Source organism: Camelus ferus, chromosome 22 (assembly GCF_009834535.1).
Source record: "Camelus ferus isolate YT-003-E chromosome 22, BCGSAC_Cfer_1.0, whole genome shotgun sequence".
NCBI lineage: Eukaryota > Metazoa > Chordata > Mammalia > Artiodactyla > Camelidae > Camelus > Camelus ferus.
The window spans coordinates 1,532,013-1,559,496 of NC_045717.1; the positions used below are offsets into that span (position 1 = coordinate 1,532,013).

A 27,484-nucleotide genomic window follows, 5' to 3' on the forward strand; every position below is an offset into this window, starting at 1 on the left:
TAATGCCTGCTTTTACCTAATTGAAAATATGTACACTTTGTAACCTCCTTGCTTCCCAACAATACACATGCCAACTTTTTAACTTCAAACTAAAACTCTTTGTAATGGACTTGCATAGTCGTGCATTCTTTAGAATATTTATTTCCATTTGTTCTTGTTACACATCAGTTAACATCAGTGTATAAATTAATCTGGGTGATTCAGATGTTTCTTAGGATAGAGGTCATTTCCAGGTTGTTTTTCCCTTTTACTGTTCTAGCATCCTTTAAGATGGGTTCTTACTTGTCAGGATTGGGCATTTCTGGTTTTCTTTTATACAAGATGATTTATGTTGTCAGGCACATGTGAATGCCTTGACGGGCATGCTGGGTGCAAAATTCCTCCCTGCCCAGAGCAGGACTTGGCCTCCACCTTTCAGAATGGGGCTTCCTCAGGACTGCAGGAAGGACTGATTTCGTTTTCAACTGCTGGCCATCTCTGTTTCTCTCTCTGAGAAGCGTAGAGCTGGTGAACTGCCTACTCTCCTAGGATTCTCTGGCCCAGTTCAAAGGTTGACTGACTACCTCTGCCCAGGGGTCCTGCAAATTCTAACCATGGGCCCAGGTGTAATAGAAAAGAACAAATCTGACTTCATACTAGATTTGCTCCTTTGACTTGAACACTGTGCTCTGTTTCCCAGGCTGAGTCATGCTGATTCTGCACCTTTTGTAAAAGAATGTTGCCCATATCCTGAAATATACAGGAGAGCCTATTTTCAAGGCTCTGACCTTTACCAGTATAACACTTTCCCATTCATATAAAGATAAAAAGTTGCAAAATAGAAAATAACATTTGTCTTGTTGGAGGTTTGCAGCAACATCAGGACCTGACCTAGGTGGGCAACAACCAACCAGACTCCCTCCCCTCCCCTTTTTAGTATAAAAGGAGCCTGAATTTTGACTTGGGGGGAAGATGGTTCTCCAGGACTTCATGGTGTGCCATCTTTTCGGTTGGCCAGCTTTCTGGATAAAGTCGTTCCTCCTTGCCCCAATACCTCGTCTCTGACTTACTGGCCAGCAGACTGGGAATCAGGGAGTGCCAGCTGGAGAAGGGAAGTGCCCTCCAGCTCCCTCTCTCCAACCTGAAGGAGCAGAAGGTAGGGAACCAACAACCGCCAGACCGGAAAGGGGACTTGAGGCCCCGCCCTTGCAAATTCAATCTGCCCAACTAGCCCAAGTGGAAATGGCTCGGGCTCAGAGAACCTGTGACCTGACTGCGGAAACTCCAAACAATGCCGGACTGGGCAGCGTACAGACGGCCTGAGTCCTGAGGTCGCCCTTGGTCCCAACCCACCACCAAGAAGCGCCACGGGATAGAGGGGCCTCCGGAGAGCGGGGGGCGGAGCTTCAGAGGGTCGGGGCGGAGCTTCAATGGCCGGCGCGTGTTGCGCACGCGCAAAAGAAGCTGCGCCGGGCTGGAGGAGCCGCGCTCAGGAAGTGGGTGGGACCGAGGCTGACAGGGCAGCGGAGCGCACGCGCCGCGCGCTGGTGGCCGTAATGGCGCCTCCTCAGCAGGCGCGGGTCCTTCGGTGTTGCAGCTGCCGCCTCTTCCAGGCTCACCAGGTGGGGAGGGCGCCGGCCTCCCCCTCGTCCTCCGAACGCGGGGACCGCGGGCAGGACCGGTGGGGCCGCGGGGGGCCTGACCTCCTCCCCGCGCCCTGCCCGGAGTGGGCGCCGTCCCGTGCGGTCGCGGGGCCCGTACAAGTGACGCTCTGTCCTGAGAACGCGGGTTTATCGATGTCGCGTCTTCGTGACGTTGTTCTGGGCTTTTTTCGGGTTTTTCTTGGTTGTTAGATTCGTTTCTGTAGGGGCAGCTCATGAGTATCTAGCAGGCAGGCGAGCGCACGGGGTGAAGGTGGAGGGAAAGCCTCCTTGCAGAGCCTGGCCCCCAAAGTGGCTCTTTCTTGTTTTAAACAGAAGAGAAATGATAGTTTTTAAAACTGAGGCACGACTGGGCGCCCCTGCTGGCACTCTGACTGGGCGCCCCTGCTGGCACTCTGACTCTGCCCGCGTCTTTACCCGCGTGGGGAGGGACTCGACGCCTGCTTCCCAAAGTGTAAATAATCTCGCGCCTGGACTGTATTAAACAGGATGACCGAAGTTTCTAAAACGTATTGCTTCCCTGACTGTCAGAATGTAAGATGGGAGGTGTCACTTAACCTCTTCTTTCCTGGATCGTGGGTGTCCCCTCCTCCTCCTGGCTGTCTGCTAGTCTGCTGTGCCCTGAAGAATAACGTCTAACTTCTTTAAAACGTTTGCTAAAAAGTCAGATAGAAGCTGAGTGTGCACCGGCAGGTTTGCTGTGGCTTCGTAAGGGCTATTTTAGGGGCTCAGGAACTTTTTGCTTATTTCATTTTGGGGTTCTAGGAGTTGAGACTAAATGGGCATCACTCCCACTGTTAAATTATTGCATGTATATGATGTAGTGCATATTCTCATGGTCATTTTTAATTCTGAAAAGTGCTTTGAAACCAAGTGAAAAAGAAGGATTAGCAGTTTAATTCCAAGTCGATTGTGTACCAGGCAGTTTCACACATCTCATTCAATTTCAGCAACCTCTGAAGTCTATATCGTTTTACAGAGAGAATACTGAAATCCAGAGAAATCAAGTAGTCTCTCCATCTAATAAATGGCAGAGCCAGGCCTGTCCAATTGCAAAGATCCTGTTATACCATGTTCTGCCCGCCCCCACCCAGAGCCAGCCAGTTACTGTGTGTCCTTCCAGAGCTTTTATTATTTTTTGAATGCATTTCTTAAATACCTGTAGAAGGTACACAGTATTTTTATGGTGTTTGAAGGTAGATGCTGAGAAGCAGAATTGCTGAATCTTAGGATGTACCCACTTAAACGTGTAACAGATGTGCTTTTCCTTCTTAGAATCCTTTTGGGTGCTTCCCCAAAAGCCCTGATGATTTTTGTATTAGGACTATACTAATCATATTAGTTTTTATTAATCAACCTAGATGTCTTTGTGATGTGATGTTAAGCATGCTATTTCATTCTATCTCTTAAAACAACTTTGGTGCCCCTTGATAACATTTACTTTGTTGCCATTATAAATGGACTTTTTTCTTTCACTGTCTCTTCTAACTAGATGTTTGCTTGCATAAACTCTATTAATTTTTGAAGATGTATTCATTTTCCACCCAGCCCCTATGTTAGACTGTCGTACTGGTTTTAGTAGTTTTTCATTTGATTATCTTGGGTTTTAAAGAAATAAATCATATCTATACATAATGATAGGGTTTTTTTCTCCTTTTTGTACCTGTTATTGCTTTCTCTTTTCCAGTGCCATCAGCTAGTACATCCAGAAAAAATGGTAAATAATAGTGCAGATCCTTGGCTTGTTCTTGACTTTCATGGGAATGGTGGTGGTGATTCTGCAGCTTTAGAGGTCGACGTCAGGCATTTTATTATGTTAAGAGGGAACTTATCTAGTCAGATTTATTAAGAATCAAAATGTAGGGGGGAGGGTATAGCTCAGTGGTAGAGCGTGTGCTTAGCTTTCATGAGGTCCTGGGTTCAATCCCCAGTACCTCCAATAAAAATAAATAAAAAGTTACACCCCCCCCAAAATAATCAAAATGTTATGCGGTTTTTTTTGATAACCACAGGTAGTAGCGATCTAATTAGATTTTGTTTTCGTATGGATAGCCAATTTCCAAGAATCACTTATTAAAGTCTCTTCTTTCTTCCTTTATAATATACTAAATTTTCATACATGTGTGGTGATTTGTTTCTGGACTCTTCATTCTTTTCCGTTGATGTTTTAAAATTACTATTTTTTGATCCAGTTCCACCGGTTTTAAATAATTATCTTAGTGATATTTCTGAAATTTCATTGTAGGTGAAAAAAAGTCTCAAATGGACATGCAAAGCTTGTGGGGAGAAGCAGTCATTTTTGCGGGTGAGTCACGAGAAGCAGGGCACCTACTGCTTCCACCAGGGGGCAGGTGGGACCCAGCCCTGCAGAAGTATGTTTCTCACGGAGCCCAACTACGTGGTCTCAAGTTCGTTAGATACAGCCCTCCTGCTGCCTGAGTTCCTGTTCCTTGAGGAAGTGAAATGGATGGAGCAGTGCTTGGAAAGGGTCCTTCCTCTGTTTATTGCCTTCACAGCTCTGCTGTCATGTAAGGAAGAGAAACTAAAACACACATGGACACGCCATTTAGAACTGGAGTGAGCACAGTGAGAGGAAGCACAGGGGTCTGTAAGGATAACTGGGGACTCAGAGCTAACTGGGGATGGGCAGGCAGCTAGCTGTTCATAGAAGCAGGTGTGAGAAGGAGGGTGGGCAGGGAGACTTGATGGGGCATGTGGACTGAAGGGAGGAGGTTATAAGTGCTCTTGTTGGTCCACTTTTTTCACTTAGCATCACAGTTCTTTTCAAGTCCATACCTGTTGACCCACCTGGTCTCTTTAAAGCCACAGACTCCTCATTGAGCCCCTTGTTCACCTGCTCCAGCCCTTGGTGCCACTGCTCCAACCTCCTCTCATCATCTTCCTCCATTAGCCATAGGGGCTTTCCCTTCTGACCTTGAAACAGGCCATATCCACCCCCTTTTTGGGGCCTTTGTGCTTCTTGTTGGGACCTCCCTTAGCTAATCCCATCATCCTGATCAGAAATATATTCGAAGGTGAGTGCTGTCCGTCTTCGCAGACTGCAAGTTTCACAAGAGTGGAGCCTTTGCCAGTGTTATTCATGCGCCCTTTTTTTTTCTTTATTGAGGTGCAGTCATTTACAACATGTCAGTTTCTGGTGCACAGCACAATGTCCCAGGCATGCACATATATACATATATTAGTTTTCATATTCTTTTTCATTAAAGGTTATTATAAGATATTGAATATAGTTCCTTGTGCTACACGGAAGAAATTTGTTTTTTATCTATTTTTATATGTAGTGGTTAACATTTGCAGATCTCAAACACCCAAATTTATCCTTTCCCACCCCCTTTCCCCCGGTAACTATAAGACTGTTTACTATGTCTGCGAGTCTGTTTCTGTTTAATAGATGAGTTCAGTAGTGTCCTCTTTTTCTTTTTCTTTTTTTAAGATTCCACATATAAGTGACATATGGTATTCTTTCTCTTTCTGTCTTACTTCACCTGGAATGATGATCTCCAGGTCCATCCATGTTGCTGCAAATGGCGTTATTTTATTATTTTTTATAGCTGAGTAGTATTCCATTGTATAAATATACCACAACTTCTCTATCCAGTCATCTGACAGTGGACATTTAGGTTGCTCCTTTTTTTTTTTAAATCAAAGTGTTGATTTACAATAATATGTTAGTTTCAGGTGTACAGCAAAGTGATTCAGTTATACATATTTTTTTTTCCAATTCTTTTTCATCATAGGTTATTACAAGATAGTGAATATAGTTCTCTGTGCTACACAGCAGGTCCTTGTTTATCTGTTTTATATGTAATAGTGTATATCTGTAAATCCCAAACTCCTAATTTATCCCTCCCCCCATTTCCCCTTTGGTAACTGTAAGTTTGTTTTCTGTGTCTAAGTCTGTTTCTGTTTTGTAAGTAAGTTCATTTGTATTATTTTTTTAGATTCCACATATAAGTGATATTATATGATATTTGTCTTTGTCTATCTGACTTACTTCACTCAACATGATAATCTCTAGGTCCATCCATGTTGCTGCAAATGGCAATATTTCATTATTCTTATGGCTGAGTAATATTCCATTATATATATATATATATCACTATCATATATATTAATATATATATATAAATAAAATCTTTATCCATTCATCTGTTAATGGACATTTATATACCCTTTTTTATGTATGATAAACCCTTGGCACCTAGGACAGTGCCTGTCACATAGTAAATGCTTGCTCAATAAATGTTTGTTGAACGAATAAATGACCAGTCCCACATTGATGGGCATTTAGGTTGATTTTCGTTTTCATTGCTGTGAACAACTCTGCAGTGAAACTTACTACAAATACCTCTTTCTTCACTTGGCCAATTATTTCCTTAGGACAAATTCCTAGAAGTTAAATCAAGGAATTCTTTCGACCAAAGATCTTTTAGTTGCAAATAATAGGGAAAAAGAAAAAACAACTTCAGAATGGTTTCAGCAAAAATTTTAAAGTTACTGACAAGGTCATGGGGTATCTTGGAGAATCCAAGGGAGGAGTTTCATCCTTGACCCCTTGAAGAACTAAACTGAAGAGCAGTCGACAGCACCAGTGCCATCTTGTCCTGTCTGCCTCCTTCCCTCACCCAGTTTCTCCCTGTGCCTTCCTCCCCGCTCCCTACCTCCACTCCTTCCCTTCCTCTCTCTCCCCAGTTCACAGTAACACACTCCACTCACGGACCACAGAATCTCATTTGAAACCCACTGTAAGAGCTGAGTCCCAGTTATGAACTCCTGGGAGAAGCAGTCGGGTTGGTCTAGCTGACTCAGGTCTCCCGCTCTGGTCCAGTCAAGTGGGGTGGGGGGAGTGGGGACAGTCAGGCCACCTGTCGGCAGAGCGGCCGAGGCCCACCCTGAGATTGGGCCTCAGAAGACGGGGGCCTGGCTCATGAGCCAGTGGCTGCTGCTGCTTTTAGATGTCAGCTTGTGTTGGGAAGTCTTGAGGCTCTGCCTTCCTCTCAGCCCCTCCATGCTTGTGCAGTGGTGGGTGGCTTACGATTGACTAGGCCACCGTAACAAATAGTCACCAAACTGTGGTGCTTAACACAAAAGAAGTCATTTCTCTTGCGATTGTAACAGTCCTGGGAGGGACTGAGATCAGAAGGGCAGCTGTCCTTGGTATGGGCATCCGGGGACCCAGGCGCCTGCCGTCTGATGGTTGTGTTATTCCCTGAGATTTGTTTGCTGCTGTCTCTAGCCGCTGAAGGGGCAAGAGCATGGAGGCGATACCCAGGAGGGCTCTGGAAGCGACTCACGTTCCGCTGGAGGGAACCTGGTCTCGTGGCCACACCTGACTGAAAGGAAGACTAGAAAATGTAGTGTAGTTTGTTTCCAGGTAAAGAGAGAACGCATTGCAGTGTCTGCTCTGCACTCTGCCTACCAGTTACGCCAGACGCAGGTCGTCATTCCTTTTGAACCATGCCCTTCCCCCTCCCGTTCCTCTTCTTCTACCTGCACTTGAACTTGCCCCAAACAGGATCTCACTCCCCATCAGTCCACTAACGTTGCTCCTGTCCAAGCCAGCAGTGATCTCTGTGTTGCTAAAAACGATGGTCGGCTCTCAGCCCTCAAGTGACTTGACTTACTGGTGGCATCTGTCCGTTTGTCACTTCTTCCACGTCTAGGCGGTGTGTGCCGTCTATGCCCAGGTACCGGGGTCACCCATAACCCGAGAGGCCAGGCTTTCCCTTGGAACCAGAACTTGCTTCAGTTGCAGAAAGAAGGCAAGGCTGTTCTAAAAATCCTGAACAGCCAAGGATATCTGTCTTGTCTTCTCTTACTCCTGTTACCTCCCTGGAACTGCCAATCACTTATGAAAATACGGCACAGAAAGAGGGAAAGACAGTTCCTTTTCCTCTGAGTCTTCCCTTACTCCTCAGTGAGCTGAAGGCTGAGAACACGGATAGAGTGTCTGTGTACCAAGAAGTGAAGTAAGCGTGAGTTCACTGGAATTCCTGTTCCTGGGGCGTCAGGCATACTGTGTGAAAACGGGCAAGGAACAGTGGGCACCCTGGGTGTCCTCGACTCAGACATGCTTCCTTATCTCATCAGACTTCACTTACACAAGTTCGTGTAAGATGATTAAGAATTTCGGGATGGGGACAGCAGAGCAGGTCTCACAGCCCCTGTAGGGCTGACCTGCCTGTAGCAGGGCCTACACTCCCAAACCTCATCTCCTGCCACCTGCCCCCAGACCGCTCCGCTCCGGCCACCTGGCCTCCTCACTATTCCTCCAGAACGCCAGGCTCGGGGGCTTCGCACTCCTTCCCGTGTCATTGCTTCTGCTGAATGCTCCTCCCCAGGTGTCCGCGTGACTTGCTCCCTCCTGCGTTCCTATTCTGTGTTGAGATGGCACCTTCTCAGTGGTCCAGTCCTTGACCCCTCGAACACCCCATAGAAATTGTCTACTCTGGCCCCACTCCGCCCCGCCCTTCATTGCCTAACTTTCCTCCACAGCCCTTCTCACCACCTGATGGCCACGTGGGTGACTTAGGTACACACTGTCTGTCCCCTGTCACTACAGTGTGAGCTCCACGCTGACAGTGATGTGTGTCCACTGCTGTGCTGTGTTGTCCTTACCTAGCTCCGCGATGACACATAACAAGTGCTTAATAAATAATACTAAGTAAATGAGTGTCCTCTCAGTAAAAGACAGTGTCTCATTTATTTTGTAGTCTTTGGCTTGTGGGTGAGGGGTAAGTATCACTTCATATGTTTATTGGCAATTTGCATTATTTTTCTTCTGAATTTCATATGACCATTAACCAGTTTGTGTGGGTGTTTAGGGGTTGAGTTTGGCTTTGGCGTGAGGAGTCAGGGTAACTGTGGGCAGCCAGACGGGCTGAAACTCTCGGTTTGTGGAACTGTCAGTTTATAAACCACTGCAGACGTGGCAGGCAGTCATTAGGGCCCCTTTCGTGGTGCTGTGGGGCTTACCCGCCCCGAGGTGAATTTCTGATGGATCTGTTTCTTTAGCATTCTGTCAGCACTTTTTAAACTTAATATTTTTGTTTGTTTGTTTCTCAGGCTTACAGCGAGGGCTCTGGTGCAGACTGTAGACGCCATGTCCAAAAGTTAAATCTGCTTCAGGGACAGATTTCAGAGACGTCACTCAGGTACAGCAGTTCGAGAGGGGCTCCGTTATCCTGCCCTGTTTCCATCTGGAGCAGACGGCAACGGCATACAATGGAGACATCCCTGACATGTCTGTGTCTTACAATATGGCGATTAGATATGGAACAATCTTCCCACTGAAAATAATTTAAAATGCAGGCCACGATATTTTAAATGCACTGATATAATGACAAGAAAATAAGTAGCCATCAAAAGCCCAAATCCGGAGGGGGAGCAGCCGGGCTGCTGGGCATTGACACCTGGTGCCCCGCAGCTCCCACTTCGGCTGGGAGGAGGCAGGAGACAAGACAGGGCCCGGAGCCCGCTCAGTGTGGGAAGGCCAATAGGAGACCGCCACATGAAGCCCAGTCCCCAGCGGACCACACCCGCGGCATACAAGTAAACTAGCCATGCACCCCTCACCGCAGGGAGCCCGCCGGGGCTGACCTTGGCACTGGCTGAAGAGGGGAAATATGGCTCCAGGAGTTTATCAGCACAGGGAAGCTGTCACATGGCCTTTCAGCCTTTTACACATGCTGTGTGGAAAGTCTCAAGCTGAGATTTTTTTTTTTTTTTTTTTGTCCCAGGAAGCAGAGGTAAATGCAGCTCTGTTTTGGAGCAGTACGTCTTCAACCCAGGTGTCAAAGAATTCTCACAGATAAAGTTCCAAGGGGCATGTGCCCAGAGGTAAAAAAAAATCAGTATACTTACTTAAAGAAGCACATCACCATGAGCGAAAGACAGCAGAAATGACAGAAAATCTGACCCACACAGACTTCAGGATACATGATTTGTATGTGTAACATGTTTAATGGAATCAGAAGAGCGGGGTTGATAATATGAGCCAGAGATAACCAAACAGTTTTGAAGAAAGAATCAAAAAGAGTTTGTAGAAATGAAAAGTGTAGTCATTGAAATTAAAAATTTAGTGGGCCATCAAAAAAAATCAATTAAAAAAATGAAGTGAACCGTTAAACAGATTATGTGTAGCTGAAGAGAGAATTAGTGAAATGAAAGATAAATCTGAAGATGGTTCACAGTGCAGCACAGAAGGATAAAAAGGTGGAAAATATGAGTTGAGAGACAGGAAGGACACAGAGAGGAGTTCCAGCAAGAGATAATAAAGGATGCTTCTGCAGAGAAATGAACAGAGCACTTCCCAGAATCAAAGGGCTTACGTTCGTAGATTCAGGAAACAGCAAATCCCAAACTGGATAAAGACATGGTGTACACAGAATAATCCTAAAGAATCTACACAAAACCTTCTAAAACTTACATAGTTGGCATAGAAAACTAAATTTTACTTCTATATAAGTGCAGCAAACAATAGGAAAAATGATTTTTTTAATCAAATACCATTTATAATACCATCAAAAAATACAGTACTTAGGGATAAATCTAACCCAAAAATGTGCAAGATCTTTTCAGTAAAAACTACAAAACATTGCTGAGAAAAATTTAAAAAGATCTAAATGAAGAAATTTAACACATTCATGGATTAGAAAACTCACTACAGTGGCCTTGTACTCAGCAACAAAAAGATGGGCAAACCTCGGAAACATTTTCTGTATCTTGCTAATTATATCTCAAAAAAAAGTTTTCAGTATCTCAATTGAGATGATAGTTTCAAAGATATAATTTATTAAAGCTCATCTAACTACAGGGGTGGGCACAGCTCAGTGGTAGAGTGTGTGCCTAGCATGCACAAGGTCCTGAGTTAAACCCCCAGTACCTCCATTAAAAATAAATCAATAAATAAAAGCTTAATGACCTCCTCCCTCAAAATAAAAATAAAAATATGCAATTGTAGCAAAAATTCTTAAAAAGAACCCTCATCTAACTACATTTAAATGGGTATGTGTTAGTGTATGTTAATTATACCTCAGTAAGTTTTTTGGTTTTTTGAGGGGGAGTAGTTATGTTTGTTTATTTATTTATTTTGATGGAGGTACTGGGGACTGAACCCAGGACCTCATACGTGCTAGGCATGACCTCTACCACTGAGTTATACCCTCCCCATTTTTTATTTGGGGTTTTTTGTTGTTGTTTTATTTTTTAATGGAGGTACTGGGGACTGAATCAGGACCTCGTGCATGCTAAGCATGCGCTGTACCACTGAGCTATACCTCACTCCCAATAAGTTAACTGTAAAAGTTAAAAAAAAGTCTGCCCTTAGACACAACAACATAATGAAATTGTGGAACATGGAAGACAAAGGGAAGGGCTGAAAGGTAGCTACAGGAACTGTAGACAGCAGCTTCTCCGGGTAACGCTAAAAGCAAGAAGGCAGACAGTATCTTCCGGCTGCTGAGAGATGGCCCGTGGCTGACAGAGCTGAGTGCCTGCACCAGGGGAAGGTGAGCGGGGCTCTGGCCAGTTGCTGGTGGGACACTGCTCACCTGAACGTTGGGCGTATCCGCCATGCGACGGGGTGGGTGTTTCCCATGCATGAGCTCATCTCATGTCCCGGATCGCTCTGAGCATCACTGACTTCTTTTCATAGATGAAGAAACCGAAGTGGAGGTGGGGTTCTCACCCTAGTTCACTAGAGAGAGTTCCAATTGATCATGTGATGTAGCAGCCCTGTCTGACGTGGGTAGACGTGGCTTTGGGGCTAACCTTGATTCCTTGCAGAATAAATGTTTTCACTGACCCTCCAACCCCACTTGAGGCTGCGGAGACTGGCTCCTCACTCCGCTCTGTGTGGTAGGGCCCTGCTGTCCCTGGGAGGCTGGATGAAGTCACTCTGGGACGTCAGACTCATGAAGCTGCCTTCTCTCTTGTAGTGTGGAGACACAGCCCAACTGGAAAGACACTCATCTGACCCTGTGTGATGGGGACATGTCCATTGCTGATGGGAGGGCCTCTCTGTGCTGCAGGAGTTAGCTAACTTTAGTCTGTGGTCCAGGCCCTGAGCAGGGCATGTGCACACTTACTGTCTCATTTATCTTCATAGTCACCCCAGCACTATTATCCCCATTTGTGGATAAGGAAACTGGGATACAGTGATGTGCCCAGGGTCACACTGTCAGTGACAGCCAGGCGCTGGCAAAGCCAGGATGCAGACTCTGGTCTCTCTGGGTTAAAAGTCTGTTCCTTCTGCCCTGTGTCAGCTTTTCCTGTTGATCAGAACAGATGGTCCCTCTGCCTTCTAAACTAGAAAATTACCAAATCACATCCCAACACCGGAGACAAGTTCTAAGTTCCCCTGAAGAGGCTCTGATGGCCATTGTCAAGTCCTTGCATTCTGCTGCCCCCATCTTCCTTGTCCTTCTTCCTGGTCATTTCGCAAAGGACACATGTACAATTTTTCCCTCAGGTCTCTGGAGGAATCCGTAAGTGCCAACGAGGAGGAAAGCACAGGTCCTGGGTGGGCTGTGCACGCGGGTCTGCAGGTAAGCCAGCAGCGCCGTCTCCACCAGCTCCCGGAGCCACTCCATCACGGAGGGGCTCCCGTGTATTCACTCATTTTATTCATTCATTCATCGTTTGTTCAGCAAACACTTGTTGATGTCACCGAATGACAAGCACGTGGGGTAAAAGCTTCAGGGAACTCAAAAATAAACCTCCCCCTTCCGTAAGTGTGGAGACAGCCAGCCGCGTGAACAAGTAATTACAGTACTCGTGGAAAGGGCTTTTTCTTCTGGCTGCTTGGAGAATTCTGAACTTGGCTTGAACTTCGCCTCCTCGTGCTTCTCCTCTGTCCCTCAGCACTGGGCACACCCCTGGTCAGGGAAGGATGCTGCTGTACAGTGCCTGCATTTCCACGTTCCCTCTCTCCGCACTGAGCCCCACAGGGGGCTCGCGTTCAGTTGCTCTGCCCCGGGGCCTGGTAAGTTAGGTGCCCAAACGGTATTGGATGGGCAGCACGCGCAAGGGTTCAAGTGAGTAGGTGATGCCCTCAGTACATCCAGGACTCCGTGGGTATGCGGAACACTGTCCTGCCAGCAACAGGGAAGTGCGGACAGTTGTCCACAGGCTCCCTGCCTGCCTGAGGGCAGGGCCCCGCCTCTGCTCACAGAGCTGCCCTGGCAGCATCCTCTCTCCAGTTGCTCTTTGAACCTTTATTATAAATGGGAAATGCTCATAAGCACACCATTTTATTTGTTTGTTTGTTTGCTTGATTTCCCTTTTCAGTTCTATTAGGTACAATCATCACGGTCCGACAGCACACACACGTGCCGCACGTGAGTGCATGCAGAGGGCGCACCGCACCTGTTTTAGTTTACACATGTGTACTGATCATTGTTTCTAAGAACAGGTTAGAGCTTTAGCTTCTTAAACTCACAGTTAGAGCACCAGTTGAACACACCAGCTCTCGTATGGTTGGATTACCCAGTTTCTTTAATTACAAGCTTAACCTTTCATCACCTCCACTGTAAGACATACTCGTTCACATCCTGGAATTTTTACCTGTGTCATTCTTCTATGTTCCTATGCAGTTTTCAATGATTTTCATTTTTAAAAAGTACATACAGAATGGAATGGATGTGCCAATATTTATTCCCTTCTTATTGGGCATTTAGATTGTTCCCAAACTTTTGCTGCTATGACTGCTTTGTAAGACTTTGATGAGCATCTTTGTGCCTTTGTCTTCATTTGGAACTGCTGGGCCAGGGAGTGTGCACACTTGCAAACTTCTTGATAAGTTGTGCCCTGCAGCTTCCCCAAGGGGTATGCCAGGGTGCTCCGTCCAAGACACCCATCTCCCATTACCTTCCAACCAAATTCCTTTCCTGGTCACAGGGTAGCCGTGGGTCCTGAGGCCCTCAGGCTTCCGAGTTGGGCTGGGGAATTTGAGTAAAGGTGCCTGCTTTCCAACTCTGAGGATAAACTAACTTCCCAATCCTGTAGGAAAAACCCCAGCCCTCAAAGAACCGCTGGCTGAAGTATCTGGAAAGGGACTCCGAAGAGCCGGGGCCAGGAGGAGGAGCGTGTTCCAACAGACAGCCCTCACCCGAGACAGAGAAGCCAGAGCCTCCCCGCCGCACAGGCCTGCCTAGGAAAAGGTGCCAAGTGGTCACTAACCCAGCCCCTCCCCCGCCCGCCTCGCCCACCCACATTTGGGGGGACTGGTGAGCGGCTTCCTGTGGTCGGCATCGTGGGAGAAACCTAAGGGCTGTGAGCCGGCAGCGCCGTCACTGCAGGCTGTCTGGCCTGGCCAGGCACCGGGTGCTGCCCGTGCAAGGTGAGGGCTGGGCGGATGCCAGCACGGGCGCCATTCACGAGGCTTGCTTAATTCTGGACATCTAGACTGCAGTGACGTCAGGGAAGATCCTGAGGGCAAGGCTGACGAAGTGTGGCCAGAGAGCCGACAAGCCTGGCAGCTTTTAGCCAAGAGCAGGAAAGACCTGACCCTCCGGGGTCTGTTCTCGTCTTCTCTGCGCTTCAGTGAGTTTTCAAGAGACTGTCTCGCCTACATCTAGGGTGTCTCCTCTGGGGCAGATGCCAGTTCAAAATAAGATCTTTCTAGCAACCGCCAGCTGTGGAGCAGAGAAGTGGACTGCCCTGGATGCCACCAGGCAGCCTGTTGTTGGCAGCGGGGCACCTGGGGAGCTACAAGGGGTGACAAGGTCCCTACCTGGGCTGGGGTCCGACCACCAAGTCAGGGTCACGGCCACTGTTGAGCGGTAGGACTGGGTTCTTGACAGCACTTTCCCTCTGCCAGGAAGTGGAGCCAGAGCACGGTCCAGCCTCCGTGCAGCCCTGATGTGCAGGACTTCAGAAACCGTGGCGTCACCTTGGAGCCCCTGAAGGTCAGTGACTGAGGACAGTGTTTCTCTTTAGTCCCAGTGGCCACTGAAACATGCAGGAGTTTTTCATTGTTTTGTGGACAACTGGAATGGGAGACTCACGTGCCCCCAGAGCCCGACTTCCCACCCAGGTGTCGTGTCTTCTGTCTTGAGCCGTCTCCTCTCTGGCTTGCGCTGCCCCCGCCGCACTTCTGCCAGCGACGCTGACCCCGGGCAGGAGGGCAGCTTGGCGCCTTGAGGGCGGCTGGGGTTGACCAGCGGAGCTTTTCTCTTCTCTTCACTCCGCATGGAGAGTCTGTGTCAGACTGTTCAGCATGGGAAGTGCCCCGGATTTCTGGGTACCTGTTTCCTCCCTCACCTTCACTTACCCAGGTGGGCTCCTGTGCACCTGGGGCACCCCCTTTGCCCCAGGCCTGCTCCAGACCCCACCACACCTTCAAGACCGAAGAATGCTGGCCTTGCTTTACAGTCATGGGAGCCACGAGCACCCAGCAGAGGAAGCCCGCCACCCCCTGCACAGGCCAGGGCCAGCCTGGCCAGCTTCAGACACGAGCGCAGGGCTCCAGTTCAGAGCCAGGCGGCTGAGGCCAGACCTTGGTGTTGCTGCCAGCTAGCGGCGTGACCCCGGGTAAGGTCGTGGCCCTGAATCTCCCAAGTGTGGAAGGGCGAGAGTGACAGTTCCTGATGCGCAGTCCCTGGGCTGAACCTTCTACCTGCATCCTGTCTAATGCTCGCCTCAGGCCTGTCCCGTTTTGAAGGTGAGGGACTAAGGCTGGCGAAGGTTCCGTGAGGTCACAGCAGGTCAGGGGCAGAGCTGGCAGTCCTGCCACTAACTGCTGGCCACAGAGCCTCTTCTGTGTGCCTGCGGTGGTGATGCAGGATCCCGCTCGTCCTTGCTTTTAGACTCTTTCGTAGGCAGTGAAACCCAATTTTCAGCACATCTTTGGTTCCTGAGGTAGAAGGAAGCCAGGCCCAAGCGCCACTGTCATATCCCACGGGACCCTGTGCAGCCACTTCACAGCCCAAAACCTTCAACATGCTTCTAGAGACCGTCCCACCCACCTGGAGATGAGCACGCGGTCTTCCCAGGCGGTCTCTGGGCCGCCCCTGCTCGCACTTCAGGGGCTCCCTCACTGGACCCTGTGGTCCCCGTGAGATCTGATCACATGAGGACACCTCCCCTTTTTGGAAAGCCTATCATGGAATTTGGCAGAGGTTTGGAGGCAGAGGGCGTTTATTTGCTCTGCTTTGCTAAACCTCAAAAAGCATGTCCCTAGCCTGCCAGCCCAGACTAGCAGAGCAGAGCAGAAAGCGTCGAGCCCAGACGTGGTGACAACCACTAGTGCAGGCCCCTCCCCTGCCCCTCAGGCCTCTGGGCACATGTTCTGAGTGGAGAACGGGGCCATCGTATTTCCACCACAGGACTGCACTGGCCTGGCAGGGAAGGTCGAAGGAGGACGCAGCCATGAGGACAGGGGCATCAGGGAGCTCGTCGTTCCTTGGGGGGAGCCACCACGTCCTGCCCAGCAGGTCAGGGCCACATCTTCCAAGTGGGAACCATTTCTTCTGCCACATGTGGACGTGGAGCCCCCGACACTCCTGCAGAGGGGCCCCAAGCCAGCCCGGGCAGCACAGGCTGAGCAGGGGCCCCCCGGGGCCCAGACCCCAAGGGAAGGAGGCTTCAGCACGACCCCTGGGGTACAGCCCCCTCCTCAGGCCACACACACGCCCGTGCCTGGGCCCAAGGGGCTCTGTGGGAAGACCCCAGAGCAGTCATGGGGCACAGGCCCTTGGGCAGGGGGTGAGCCCTTGGGCAGAGGGGCGCAGGAGCCTTCTCTCATGCGACTGTGTGACCTCTTTAAAACCGGTGAGGACTTTGATGACGATCTGTGAACTGAAACTAATGTCATTTGTTAGGTGAGCCCTTCTTCACTTGACCTCTGCCACTGGAAACAGGGCCCCCATGTTGCTTTTCAGTAGCAGAACTGAGGGTGATCTACAGGCACTCCCAAAGACCGACAATAAACGCAGCTATCAAACAGATCACCTCTTGCTGCAGTATCTTTGATTAAAGTGCTTATACCATTTAATTAGATTGTTTACAAATAGGATAACAGGATGGCTACAAAGTGATTTTCTTTAAAAGCAGTTGACACATTGGAAAAACAAGAGAAAGCTAGTGGTTACGAAACAGGCAGTACTCAGTGAACACTAACGTCAGCTCCCCTCAGCCCTTCCTCCCAGACACGCAGCGGAAGGCCCGGGCTGGCCCGCCCTCGGGTACTCACTGCAGGCAGCCTCCGCCCCCACAGAATGTGGGCTATACTCTTGCTAAATTCAGAGCGTATCAGGTTTCTAGCAGAGCATCAATTACATGTCAGTGTACTGTTAGTCCCTGGAAAAAAAGAAAAAGCAGAAGGCCCCTAGGCAAGGTGCACTCGGGACTGCTGGTGTCATCCTGGCCGGGGGGTGCAGGAGCACGATGCAGTGTGGCCCCCGCGTCCTCCCCGGGCCGTGAGGAGCCAGGGCGCCCACGGGAAGCTGGTAAACGCTTCTCAGACGTCAGCACACGCGCTTGGAATTAACCTCCTTGTGTTACTTGCTCTACTGCCCGAAATGGCTTCATGCGTCCCCACCCCCCAGATGCTGGAAGAAGAATGCAGAGAAACTCACCCTTACAGAGGCACTGGGGTTCTACACTAGCTCAACACAACTGTGAGACAAGAAAGGGGACACAGAACAGGCAAGCACAAATTGTCACAATGGCGGTGGGTGTTTTGAATACTGGATGGTGTCCAGCGCAGCCCCGATGTCGTAGTTCTTGGTCTGCAGGAGCCTGGTGAGCCAGCCGCCTTCATCGGAGAACCCCATGGACAGCATCTGGGAGAGGGACTCTATCAGCCGGGGGTCAGCTTCTGCCAGAGAGCAATGAGAGCCGTGAGGAGGAGGCCTGGGCCCCCAGTGCGACCTGCACAGGGCAGCATCCTATCCAGCCAGCAAGGACCCAGTGCCCGCAGGGCCTGACCCTTCCACAAGGTCTTAACCTTCACAAGGACCCTCCACAGCAGGGACTGGCAAGCTTCTGGCAGAAAGGTCAGAGGATAAACACTTTAGGCTGCTGGCAGTCTCTTTTCCACTTGAATATTGTCTTAAACATCATTGCCATGTCATGGTAATGAACCGAAGCAGCACGTCAGCTGCTGCTGTTACTCAGTGTGTGTTCTCCAGGCTGCCACACTCTCCACCCGGCCCTACTGCCTTCCACACCACCTGCTTTACACGGTGGCTTCCTGCCTGGCTCCTACTTGGGAGCTTAGCTGTGACCCCGGCTCTAGGTCGGCCCCCTCCCTGAGGACAGCGGGAAGACCCCCAAGTTCCAGTGTGAGGCAGTGCCAAAGCCGGCGCCGCCTCCACGGCACACCTGCCTTTGTGACTCTGCGTCTGGATGTTGTTTTAGTCATTTCTAAAATTAGCTGAGCTTACTAGGGCTCTGTGTAGATACAGAGGACAAAACCAACTCATTATTTTCCCTCATGTCAACAGGCAAGCTCTGCAGTAGAGAACATAACATCCTTCTTTGTTGCTAGAAGCAAATGACAGGATGCTCTGAACGACAGAGGGAGAAATACAAAAGTGCTCGAAATGACTTGCCTGGTGGCAGATGTGGGTACAATGCGGCTTCCTTCAGCCCTGTGGGTCCTTCCTGGGTAGGGTCCAGAGAGCTTGGCCCCTCGGATTCGGGCATCTGGAGAGACTGGAGTTCACCTGTAGATGGGTCCACCTCTTTCGAAGACAAATGAGTCCAGTCGTCATCTCCTCCTGAGCAGTTATCAGACTCCATCTGCTCCTGGAACAAAAGCCCCATGAGCACAAAGACATGGACAGCATGCCCCCCCGCCCACAGCCTCGGTCCCCGCGGGCACTGGGCCGTAGAGCACTGGCAAGAGGCTGTAGGAGTGCTTTTCTTCACAGAGATCTAGCAGAGGGTTCACAGAGTGACCACGTGCCAGACAGGGGGCCCGTGGGCCGCGCAGATGCCAGGCAGCGGCTGCGGCTGCAGTGCTGGGGGGCGCGGGGCAGCGCAGCGTTGGGGGACGGGGCTGGAGGGCGCTTGCCTCAGGCTGCCCCCCTGACTCCAGGGCAATCTTGTTCATTTGCTCCACCAGCGACTGGGCCGTGCCCTCTGCATCCCCATGTGGTTTGCTGGGGTCAGAAGAGCAGCTGCTTGGCCGAGAGCCGCACTTCTCCTCTGTGCTGGAGCCGCCGGGGGAGGCGGATGTCAGACGGCTCCGCTTCCCGCCGTGTTCCACATCAATGTCGACCTCAATGCCTAGAACCCGAGGAGCAAACAAAACCTTGATTAATCTCAGCTAACACCCCAGACCAGCTTCAGAGCCAGAAAGTCCAGAAAGAGACCTTGTTCTCCCCAACGGTGCAGACGGGGCCAGGCCTGCAGAATGGGGGTGAGCGCCAAAGACTGCGTGTGGCCAGAACCCCCCACCCCCGACCGTGCTGAGGCCCACATGAAGCACGGCCCTCGTGTGCAGGGGCCTGGCGATGTGGAAGACACGCACACTGAACACTCCTGTTCTGCTCGTGCAAGGCCCACGAGCCTGGTAGCACAGGGCCGGCGTGTCCACCTCGTCTCACGCTCTGGGACTCACGCTCACTGATGGGAAGGGAGGCCACAATCACCCCAGCTGTGTTTCTAATCAATTTTACTTTCTCAAAGGACTACATGCCCACAGCTTAGAGTCAAACAATTCCCAAAGGCTTAGAGAAGACCCCCTGCCCCGCAGCACCCACCCCTGCCCACTCCCCAGGGACGACTTTCAACCCAGGACACTCTTTCTTTGACTGAGTTTACTGTTTAAATTTTCCTCTCTCACCTCCTCCTTCCCCAATCCTTTGAAAAACTCAAATTTTGGTGAAAACAACATTCAGTGTTCATGTTCGTGCAGCTACACAAACACTGCTCCCAGCAGCGGGCCTGTCCCGTGCACAGCTGCTCTGTTTGTGTGGCGTTAACGACGCCCCCTCTTTCATTTGCTAACTTTCCCCAACAGCTCCAGCAGCTTCTCTAGAATTTTCTACTTGAGTTAAGAGTATGGGGGGGGAGGGGATGGGAAGGGACAGACTGGGAGTTTGAAATCTGTAGATACTGACAGGCATATGCAGAACAGATGAACAAGATCATACTGCACAGCACAGGGAAACGTATACACGAGCTTGTGGGAGCTCACGGTGGAAAAGAATGTGACAGTGAATATAAGTGTGTTCACATATGGCTGAAAAATCGTGCTCTACTCTGGAAACTGACAATATTGTAAACTGACTATAACTAAAATAAAATAAAATAAAATAAAATAAAATAAAATAAAATAAAATAAAATAAAAAAACAGAAAAAAAAAAAAAAAAAAGCATAGGCGAGCCCGTGAGTTCTGGCTTCCCCTGGAGGCCCTCCCTCGGGCTGAGCCTCCAGCCGTGGCCTGGACGGGCGGCACTCTGGGCCAGAGGCGCAGCTCCGAGGCCTCTCCTTCCATCCTGGCAGCTCCCCTGTCACTCTCGTGGGTTGGGGCCCATCTTTAAGCACCCCTTCTTTCAGTCAGGCCTTACGTCTTCATTTGGCCAGAGAGAGGGTTCCAGCCCAGGTACGAGGGCTCAGACCTTGCAACCCTCAACAGCTCTGTCCTGCTCTCACCCTTGATCGTTTTAGTTGGGTACAGAACTCAAGGTTGAAAAACCATTTTAGAAGAGACTTTCGAAGCCAGTCTTCAGCTCCCAATGCTGTGCTCTTTGAATTCCCAAGCTTTTATAGCAACCTACAGTTTCAGGAGCTTCTCTTTATCCCAAGATAAAGTGCTGCCACTTGACAACATTAAGCTTAGGTGTGGGGTCTTCCTCAGTCATTCTTGGTTCAAGGCATCTGGGGGTCCCCTTCCACCCAGAGGTTAACGCCTAGTGCTAAGAAACTCTTACACTCTGCTAACAACTTCCTCCCTTCAGTTTAACCCTGTGCTCTTTCTGGAATTCCTTCATCCTATACTGGGCCTCCAGGCTTAATCCTCAAATCCCATCTTTTCTCTCCTCCAGCCTATTTGTTTTGCTTCTAGAAAATCTCCTTGAAATGATCTTAAAATCTACTTTTCTGGGAAATGTTCATGCCTTATTTATCTGATGACTTACCCCCTAAGCCTTCTTTTGAGGTTTTCTTTTTTCTGCTATTTCTTTAAATTCCCAACTATATTCTTATTCTGTCCCCTTCTGTTACCACTTTCATGGTATCCTGTTTTTCACGGATGCAGCTACTTTTCCATGCCTCACTGAGGATGTGCTAACATTCTCTTCCCTGTCAAGTCCTCCCTCAACTCCCTTCTTTCTCGTGCATAGAGGTTTTCCCAAATGGCTGGTGACCCGTGGCTGTCTGAGCCTAACGCACTAAGAAAAAGCTGACAGGAAGCACTCCCCATGGGGCCAGGGCCGTCATTAGCTTCCCCGTGCAGGTGGCGGGGTGTCTGGCCAGGCACCAGGACCCCAGGGGGCAGAGCCGTCGGACGTGTCCCTGGTGCAGCTGGCCTCTCCGGCACAGGGCCTCCCCAGCTCCTGCTGGGCTCGCTCTCACGCCTGATGCCCAGTTTCAGGCTGGTGCCTCACCCTGCCCTGTGTCCCAAGTGTCCCCACCCTGAAGCTCGCCTGGGTCAAGGGCTCCAGCAATGAAACACTGGGTATCCTGCCAAGGTTGGCAAGGCCGGCATCTGGCTGAGTGGGACCCTGGAGTCTCTCCATGATCCTTAACAGGAACCCCGTGTTCCCAGGCCCTCCCTGGTCCCTGCTTCTCAGCAGCATCCCCGTGCAGGTGCACAGCTTTCTGGTGCCTCCGCTGTCGGTTACTGCCCTCCACCCACTTCCCATCTTCCAAAGTTTGGTGACATCGTTTTATCTTGTCCGCTGTTACTCTGTTCCCTTTTTCTTTATCCATGTTGCTTTATATTTCTTTGTTTAATCCCTTCCCTATTAGCCATTTTCCCCTGACAGACTCAAGCAAACAGAAGAGCTGGACGGACAGTACAGTGAGCACCCACATGTTCTCTCGCTTTTTAAATGAGTGAACGAAGTGACTCTTGTGTAAATGGAGCAGAGAGATTACTGAACGAGGGTTTCTCCAAATTGATAACCTGAGACTACAGGGCTCGCAAGGCTGTTCCAGTCCGTGCTTTGCTGCCCCGAAGCTCTTGTGTGTTGGGGGGTGGACATTTATCGAAAACCCCATGACAAGGAAGAGGCCCGCTGCTGCACGTCCCCGGTATCGCTGACTGTGACCTCCAGCCAGGTGCAGCCCGGGGCTTCATGGTGCCATTCAGCTGGCACCTACCTAAAAAAGGCCTTGGGTTTTTAAAGCCACTGACTCACTGCACAGACCACCCCCGCGAGGTGTCACTGGCTCTGTCCACGCTGGGCCCTGCTCTGGGAACTGTCCCTTCTAGGCAGTTAGCAGACTGTCATCCTGTCAGTTTCTCATAAGAAAGGAAAATACCTGGAACTCCAACAACAGAGTTTAGTCCCCCCTCGCACGGCTCTCCGAAATGGAAGCTACTCAACGGCATGTTTTACTGAAACGTTCCTTGTTTTGCAGGGTTCCAGGCTCCTCCATAGTTAGCAGAAAACAACTCCATCCACTTTGAAAGACCCAAAAAGGCCTTATTTCTTATCCCAAAAGACCCCTGAGCACTCCCAAGATTATTCCCACGTGTCCTGCGCGGGGAACCCAGGTCAAGTTCTGAAACACTGAACAAGCTCAGCTGGGTCTCAGGATGGGGAGCAAGGGTGAGGCGGGTCTCCCGGGGAGCCTTCGGGACACACGGCGCCCAGGCGCCGCCCGGGCCCTGCGCACCAAACCAAGGGGCCTGGAGCTCCCTGCCTGAGCCTAGACTTGTTTTTGTGACTCCCCAGGTTGTCCTGTTCATTCTTTTAGTAAAGGACTTGGTTCTTCAGGGTAGTTTTAAGTTTCCATAAACCAAAATGTATACCAAAAAAAAAAAAATTCTTTGTCGGGGATTCCGACGCTCAGCCAGACTTGAGAACCACTGTCCATTTACTGTCTTCCAAAGAGAAACTTCCCAAGGTCCCTAAGTAACAGCCCATTAGTTGGAATTTCTTAAAATTCTACTCATTGTGTCTTCACTATGTCACTATGTCTTGAGTGAGTGGCAGGGTTCAGGGAGAGCCTCTCTCGGTTATAACCTCATCAGTGCCCACTGTTCTTGGAAAGCATGAGATGCAGGAATTCTTCCTCATTCTCTCAAGAGCCTTTAGCTCCAGTACAGAAACCATGTATGATCTGAGCTGCGTCATGTATCAGCAGTGCCAGGATGTCATTGCTGCTTCAAAGCTGCTTCAACGAGCGTGAGCAGAAATGGCCGCAAGTTGGAAGTGATGGTGGTCACGTCCTGCGGGTTGGGCACCCTCCTATCGCATTCTTTCAGACACTGGACATGGCTTTTGGACAGACCAGGTGGACGCTCCCTGCCACTGCAGTCACAAAGATGAGCTCTCCTCTAGTCTGAGATCACGGGTGCACCACAAGGCACCTGCGTCAGCTGACCCCCGCTGCCGTGACACGGCAGGTGCCTTCTAACGTCTCGGCACTCTGGCCTCAGGCTGGCCACCTGCGAAGGTGCACCGCACACCCACCCTGAGACCTACCCTGGGCCTGCACACTGGGAACCCGGCAGCACACTCAGCACTGCCTCCCTCGCTCCCTTCTCCCCAGTGCCCAAGCCTGGCATTCGGGAAGCACCAGGGGAGCTTGCGGGTTGCAAAAACGGGAGGAAAAGCAAAATGGCGCCTCAACTAATTACTCTCCAAGTCCTTGGGTAAACCCCAAGTCTCACGTTAGAGAAATGCAGACTGGTCTTCTCCCAAAAGACAGACAAGCAGAAGATGACGGGCCAGTCTTGCAACTTGCAACCTTCCCTAGTGGATTACCCCAACCAAACACTGGCTGTCCACTTCACTCCATGTGAAAAGCTCAAGAATTTGTCAGGGAATTCAACCTTAAGTGGCCTACGGAGCAGCACTTGGCAAAGGTTGATCTGAGGCAACAAATCCTTACCAGTCTCGACACTTCAGCTGCCATTCCTCTGCCATCTCCCAGGTGAAAGCCACAGAACAGCTACCCACCCACTGGCTACCAAAATGCTCCTCTGATGTCAAAGGATGGACAAGGGAGCCACTTACCCAGAGGGCTGAGGGCAGCCGCCACACTCTCCCCTACATTCTTAAGGAAATTCACACTGGGATCCTCTGATGGGCCAGAAGCTTTGATTTTAAAAAACAAAAATACAGGTAAGTTTAATTCAAAGCACATTTCTCAATAACTGACACCTGCCACGGTCCTGTCACCTTCCTCCCGGCAGCCTGCACTCCCAGCACTGCCCTCCCTCCCTCCCCAAGCCACCTCCTGGGCTCCTTTGTCCCTCAAACTGCTCCTCCTTCATCTGTCAGCCTAGTGCTCAGGAACCCCACAGGGAGCTCAGTACACACAGCATCAAATACTATTTACTCAAAATCGAACAAGTATCCCCATCCTTGTTCTTAAAGATGAGGTGAATCAAAGGATGTAGTAAGGTTAATAAAATCAGAATAAAACCAAAACTTCAGAATACAAGCTGTGTGTAAGTTTTTAACTTGGGGACTGTGTTTTAAAGACTTGAGCAAATTTGGCCCTGACTTTCCTGACAGCCGACACAGAAGAGAAGGGAGCGCGTGGTAGAGATGCAGGGGCTGGAAGGGCCTCCCTGTCTGCGGTGAGGGCCGTCTCAGAATGCAGCGCAGCGTGGCAGGCAGCAGCAGGTGCAGCTGTGGCCTCGGGCACTTGGGCACCTCAGTTTTTCCACATGTGCAATGGAGACAGTGCTCCACACCTTGCAGGGTTTTGCGACGATTAAATGCTGTGAGTGGCCCTGAACTGCCCAGCCACAGGCATGCAGGAATTCAGGACCTGGGGAAGGTCCTCCAGGTCTGCCGGCCCTCACATCTCACCCTTCACAGGTCAGCAGACCAACCTCACCTGATTCCGCAGCGGGGCCAGGTCGGGCATCCCCTGCTCGAGGCGGACGTGGGCTCCAGTTCCCAGGTGGGCCCATCTCCCAGCCAGGCCACCCGAAGTGGCCGTGTTTCAGCTTCCGGAGCCAGCGGCTGTGAGAGAAGCCCTGCAGAGGGGCAAGCAGAGGGGCAGGGCAGTGCCAGGTCAGGGGGGCTCCGGCCACCCAGTGCCCACCCCGGGCCCATGGGGAGGCCCTGCTGACCTCGGAAAGGTGCCCGAAGGGGCTGGGGAAGGCCAGCTTGCTGTGCTCCCTGTGCAGGCCCTTCCCCTCGCAGACGGCACACAGGTCGTAGTCTGGGCAGACGCTGCACTTGTAGCGGGTCCCCACCACTGGCCCGTTGCAACCATCACAGATCACGTTGGGGTGCACCATGTTGCGGGGCACCTCCTGAGCACATGGAGGGCGGTGGTCCCGCCGGCACTCCTTCTTCTCTGCAGAGAGGGCAATGAGCCATGAGGCTCCCTTCAGGAGCCACGAAGACTCCTCTGTGGGGCCATCACAGTCAGCAGGCCCCTAACCCCACTCTTCAGACACTGAACCCACTTGGAATTCAGTTGCTCAAGGGACAATAACTGCTAGGAGGTTCCCAGTCCCTGTGCCTGTTATCTGGGCACGTGTGGCCCAGGCAGAAGAGAAGCCATAGGGACAAAGCTAGGTCTGCACAGCTTTGGCCTTGCCCGTGCTCAGACCAACTCCATAGCTGCCCCTAGCCCCTGGGCCCAATCAAGAGTGTGCCCACAGACCCTCCAACCTCTCCCAGGTGAAGGACACAGACTCCTTTCTCAGGCCAAGCATAGCGATGATTATGGCCCTGTCTCAAACAGCCTGCAGTTTCCTCACCCCTTCTTTGGGGGAATTTTTCCAAAACCACAAGCTTGTTTTACTTAGCAGGGAGCACCTGGCTTCAGGCAGCACCCCGGAGAAGCCCCCTTACCTTTAATGTAAATACGGAAGATGTCATCCTTCACATATGACATTGCCATTGTCAGTTCCTCGTCGCTGGAAAAGGCAACCAAGTCCCCGTCCTCATCTAGATGAAAGAACAGCATGTGAGTACCCAGGGTGTCTCAGCTGGACACAAACTACCAGCTGCCCTGTCAGAAAGGTGCTGTCTCCACCCACATCCTACCAGACCCAGGCCCACTGTCAACAGTGGGAGATCTCCGTCTGTGACCTGCTCTGGGGCAGTCTGGACCTCTTCTGGCTTTGGAGAGTAAAGTAGAATACTTCCGCCCGCTTCCTCCCCCAACGAAGCTAAAACCATGTATTTGTATGTAGTCTCGTTTTTAGATGTTGCCTCCAATGGTTTAAAGCACCACCATAAGCACAAACCATACATCTACAGGCTGAATCAGGTCTGTGGGCCACAAGACGCAGCACCTACCATAAAAAGAGGCTGCTTTGAAATATGGAAACAACCCAAACATCCATCAACTAATGAATGGCTAAACAAAATGTAGTGTATCTATAAAACTGAATATGATTCAGCCACAAAAATGGCATACTACAACATGGGTGAATCTTGAAAGCATTATGATAAAGAAGCCAGTTACAAAAGACTATATATTTTTACATAAAATGTCCAGAATAGGGAAATCCATAGAGAAGGTAGATTAGTGCTAGCTTAGGGCTGGGTAGAAGGGATGACGAGGATGAGAGAATAGCTAAAGGGTACGGAGTTTTTTTAATAAGGAGGTGAAAAGGTTCCAAAATGATTGTGGTAATGGTTGCAAATCTGTCGATACGCCAAAAATTGGACACTTCAAATGGCTGGATTCTATGGTACCGGAATTGTAGCTGAATAAAGTTGTTATTTAAAAAAAAGGAAAGCTGGGGGCCTGGCAAGCCGGCAGCAGTCCTGAGGGAGGTCCCAGCACGGCCCCACCCACTGCCCGCCTCCTTCCCAGTCACAACAACCTCCCCCAACCCCACCCCCAGCAGCCACCAGTCAGGCCAGCGCCACTCTGTCCCTGCACCAACGCTTCTCAAGAACGCTTTCATCTTGCCCCTCTATCCACTGCCAGTGGGATAAGCTCCGGACTCCGCCCGGCCTTGGGCGTCCTGTGGTCAGCCCCCGGCCTCCCCTCCCCGCCGCGGGCCCCGGGCTCCCGGGCCAGGCCGCGCAGTGCCGAGCCCTCCGCACCCAGGCCTGCCAGCCGCGTCACCCTGTCCGCGGCCCGCCCTTCCTCCGCGCCTGCTGGCCCAGGCTCTTCCGGGTTACTATCTGAAGCCCACCTGGCGCCAGCTGACCCACACTCGGCAGCGACGAGGTGCCAGTGTAACCCGAGTTCCCCTCTGACCACCCCGTGTCCGCCCCGGCGCGCCCCAGCCAAGATCTGCAGCATCACGGCGGGGGGAGGGGAGGCCGCTCACGCCGCCAGGCCGGAGACCCGCCAGGAGCGCCCGGCAGCGCGTGACCCCACAAGGGCCGACCTAACCGGGGGCCGCCGCCCACCCGGTGAGCGGCCAGAGCAAAGCCCGCCGGCGCCCCCAGGCCCGACGAGAAGGCGGGGCAGGGCTGAGGCACGGCCGGCTCACCGCGGTAGTGCGCCAGGAAGCCGCCGGGCCGGAGCACGGGGAACAGCGCGGCCACCCGGCTCAGCAGCCGCTCGCAGGGCCCCGGGCCCGCCGCGGCCTCGGCTTCCGCCTCGGGCTCCGGGCTGAAACAGAAGCTGAAGCGGCGGATCTCGCGCGCCGCGTCCTCCTTGCCCAGAAGGTAGGCCTTCACGGTGAACGACGCCATCGCCGACGGTTGGGGAGCAGGCGCGTAGCGGGGCAACGGTGGGTGCCAGCGCGCGGCTTTTGTAGGGG

The 27,484-nt window shown here is 51.1% G+C and overlaps 2 protein-coding genes across 5 annotated transcripts; one reads left to right on the forward strand and one right to left on the reverse strand.

The window, feature by feature from the left end:
* The first annotated feature begins 1,452 nt into the window (after nt 1–1,452).
* MRNIP (MRN complex interacting protein) lies at nt 1,453–16,978 on the forward strand. Of its 4 annotated transcripts, XM_032464887.1 has the most exons (9): nt 1,453–1,601; nt 3,886–3,945; nt 6,898–7,035; nt 8,727–8,815; nt 9,401–9,409; nt 12,133–12,208; nt 13,668–13,822; nt 14,482–14,569; nt 15,989–16,978. In XM_032464887.1, the coding sequence occupies exons 1-9, from the start codon at nt 1,536–1,538 to the stop codon at nt 16,457–16,459; spliced, it is 1,152 nt and encodes a 383-aa protein (XP_032320778.1). In that variant the 5' UTR covers nt 1,453–1,535; the 3' UTR covers nt 16,460–16,978. The 4 variants fall into 4 exon arrangements, with proteins under 4 accessions (XP_032320778.1, XP_032320779.1, XP_032320780.1 ...); XM_032464888.1 differs by lacking the exon at nt 9,401–9,409; XM_032464889.1 differs by lacking the exon at nt 6,898–7,035 and having other exon boundaries at nt 1,454–1,601.
* On the reverse strand, nt 16,630–27,459 carry SQSTM1 (sequestosome 1). Its single transcript, XM_032464886.1, has 8 exons — nt 27,212–27,459; nt 25,608–25,703; nt 24,875–25,104; nt 24,637–24,778; nt 23,805–23,885; nt 18,682–18,896; nt 18,218–18,413; nt 16,630–17,481 (listed from the first exon to the last, which is right to left on the reverse strand). Exons 1-8 carry the CDS (start codon nt 27,414–27,416, stop codon nt 17,324–17,326), a joined length of 1,323 nt encoding a protein of 440 aa, XP_032320777.1. The 5' UTR covers nt 27,417–27,459; the 3' UTR covers nt 16,630–17,323.
* Between the last annotated feature and the right edge of the window lie 25 nt (nt 27,460–27,484).

What these genes read in the sequence shown, in the direction of transcription:
- SQSTM1 (XM_032464886.1), bottom strand. Translation starts at nt 27,416, where the DNA reads ATGGCGTCGTTCACCGTGAAGGCCTACCTTCTGGGCAAGGAGGACGCG. An exon ending in CTTCCTGGCGCACTACCGCG is followed by an intron (nt 25,704 to 27,211) that starts GTGAGCCGGCCG and finishes TCTTTCATCTAG; the next exon opens with ATGAGGACGGGGACTTGGTT. An exon ending in GGCTGCCCTCAGCCCTCTGG is followed by an intron (nt 18,897 to 23,804) that starts GTAAGTGGCTCC and finishes CTCGGGTTCTAG; the next exon opens with GCATTGAGGTCGACATTGAT.
- MRNIP (XM_032464887.1), top strand. Translation starts at nt 1,536, where the DNA reads ATGGCGCCTCCTCAGCAGGCGCGGGTCCTTCGGTGTTGCAGCTGCCGC. An exon ending in ACAGGCCTGCCTAGGAAAAG is followed by an intron (nt 13,823 to 14,481) that starts GTGCCAAGTGGT and finishes TCCCTCTGCCAG; the next exon opens with GAAGTGGAGCCAGAGCACGG. An exon ending in TCACCTTGGAGCCCCTGAAG is followed by an intron (nt 14,570 to 15,988) that starts GTCAGTGACTGA and finishes TTTCCACCACAG; the next exon opens with GACTGCACTGGCCTGGCAGG.